Below are 1,700 nucleotides of genomic sequence, written 5' to 3'. Positions count from 1 at the left end.
TAAAAAACATGTTAAAAATATAATTATTCATATGCATCCCTTTTTTAGTTTAAACATTTAGACTGAGTAATTTCATACTATAATATCAAGAAATCTATATTCTCTATTTACACATGATTTCTGGTTGCAACTCTTGTGAAAGAAGTTTTGAAGGATGATTTACAATGGTTTTGTAACTATGTCGTCTCTATTTCCCTTTTCCGTTATCTTTATTGACCGACTTACTGATGTTTGAAATTCTGTGATGTAAGAGATATTATGAACTACTCTGAGCTCATCTCTCCTAGCTTCCTTTTTCTTCTGTAAATAGCTTTAGCAGCATCTGAAGGGAGGTCAAATGAAAGAATTGAACAAGATGAAACACAGGAGGCCATCTCTTGGTACAATAGGGTCCTTGGCTTTCATGTTGAAGGTGGACACGGTAATTGATGTCAATATTTTTGTCCATGGATTATTCTTTTCAAACTTACTATCACTAATTCTTCTGCTCTTCAGGAGTAAAATTCACATTCAAGAATATAAACATGAACAACCCAAATGAGGAATATTCTTTTACCATCCGCCATGAAAACAATACTTACACATGTAAGCAGGATATCCGGTTTCATCTATGATCTTAAAAGTATACTGATATACTAGCTCAAGAAATCTGAATTTTGTCTTTTGTATCAGTGTTAAGTTGTGAACCTTCCCTTGAAAACACAGAAGATCTGATCCATGAATTAAACAAGACAAATGGGTTATTTAAATTTGCTAGAGTAATGAGGAAAAAGTTCCAGGAGGCAGTGACACAAGGTATAGTCATATCTCTAGTCTTTTATATGAGTGCATTAAGCCATTAAGACCATGGGGTTCCTATATATTATGAGGCTGGAAGTCTGGAACGGCCACTTCAATCACATCACAATTGAGCTGACCTTTTGTTCAATCTAATTATTATTTGATGTAAACCATGAATTTGTCTTTATGAGGAGTAAACCAGATGGTATTCTGTCAAACTGAGTCATTGCTATTCATCATGTTTATCTTGGTCAAATGATGTTTTATTTGTTAGTCCAGTTTATCATTACTATTCTTATTGTTTATTATATGAATGTTATTTTTCAAATATATTCTGTTGTTTGTCTGTTAAGATAATATTATGAACCCTAGTCTGTTGCAGTTCTATCTTTGTCAAGCTCTGACATGTTACCCTTCTCTCAACTTGTTAAATAGTATTTGGAACATTGATGAAAAAGGGCTTCTTATAAGTGTTATATTCTAAAATTATGAAAAAACAGGGGGTTTTGTTCAGACTACAGTTGAACATGAAGAATCTATGTTGATGTCTGCATCTGCTCCAGTTTTATCAATGTCATCTGCTAGAAGTGATACTACGGCTGAGGGAATCAATGATCATGTTGAGCCTGTCAAAGTTAATTCAAATATTAACAAACAACATATTCAAAGAAGGGTAAATTCAGGAATTCTATCTCCTGGTTCCGCATCATCCATTCGCCGGTCTCCTCGTTTGAAGGTATGATGCAATTAGTTGTGTTTGGATATATTACTTGAAAAGTGATTTTAAAAATGTATGTTTGTATCGATTTTCAAATTTTGTTTTGCATAATAAATTACTGGACATGGCGTCGTTTGATCCATGTGGCCGATTCCACCTAGTGGGATAAGGCTTTATTGTTGTTGTATATATTTGATTCATT

The 1,700-nt window shown here is 33.3% G+C and overlaps 1 protein-coding gene across 1 annotated transcript in view; it reads left to right on the top strand.

Annotated features, from left to right (window-relative positions):
- Positions 1 to 1,522, top strand: part of LOC107623782 (kinetochore protein spc25) — a 4,221-nt gene extending 2,699 nt beyond the window's left edge. The window contains exons 3-6 of the mRNA XM_016326153.2: positions 311 to 421; positions 496 to 585; positions 673 to 795; positions 1,281 to 1,522. Coding sequence (XP_016181639.1) covers positions 311 to 421; positions 496 to 585; positions 673 to 795; positions 1,281 to 1,522 — 566 coding nt within the window. The remainder of the gene's footprint in view (positions 1 to 310; positions 422 to 495; positions 586 to 672; positions 796 to 1,280) is intronic.

The sequence above is a fragment of the Arachis ipaensis genome, chromosome B10 (genome assembly GCF_000816755.2).
Source record: "Arachis ipaensis cultivar K30076 chromosome B10, Araip1.1, whole genome shotgun sequence".
NCBI classification, from domain to species: Eukaryota; Viridiplantae; Streptophyta; class Magnoliopsida; order Fabales; family Fabaceae; genus Arachis; species Arachis ipaensis.
This window is presented reverse-complemented; position numbering and strand designations above follow the sequence as displayed.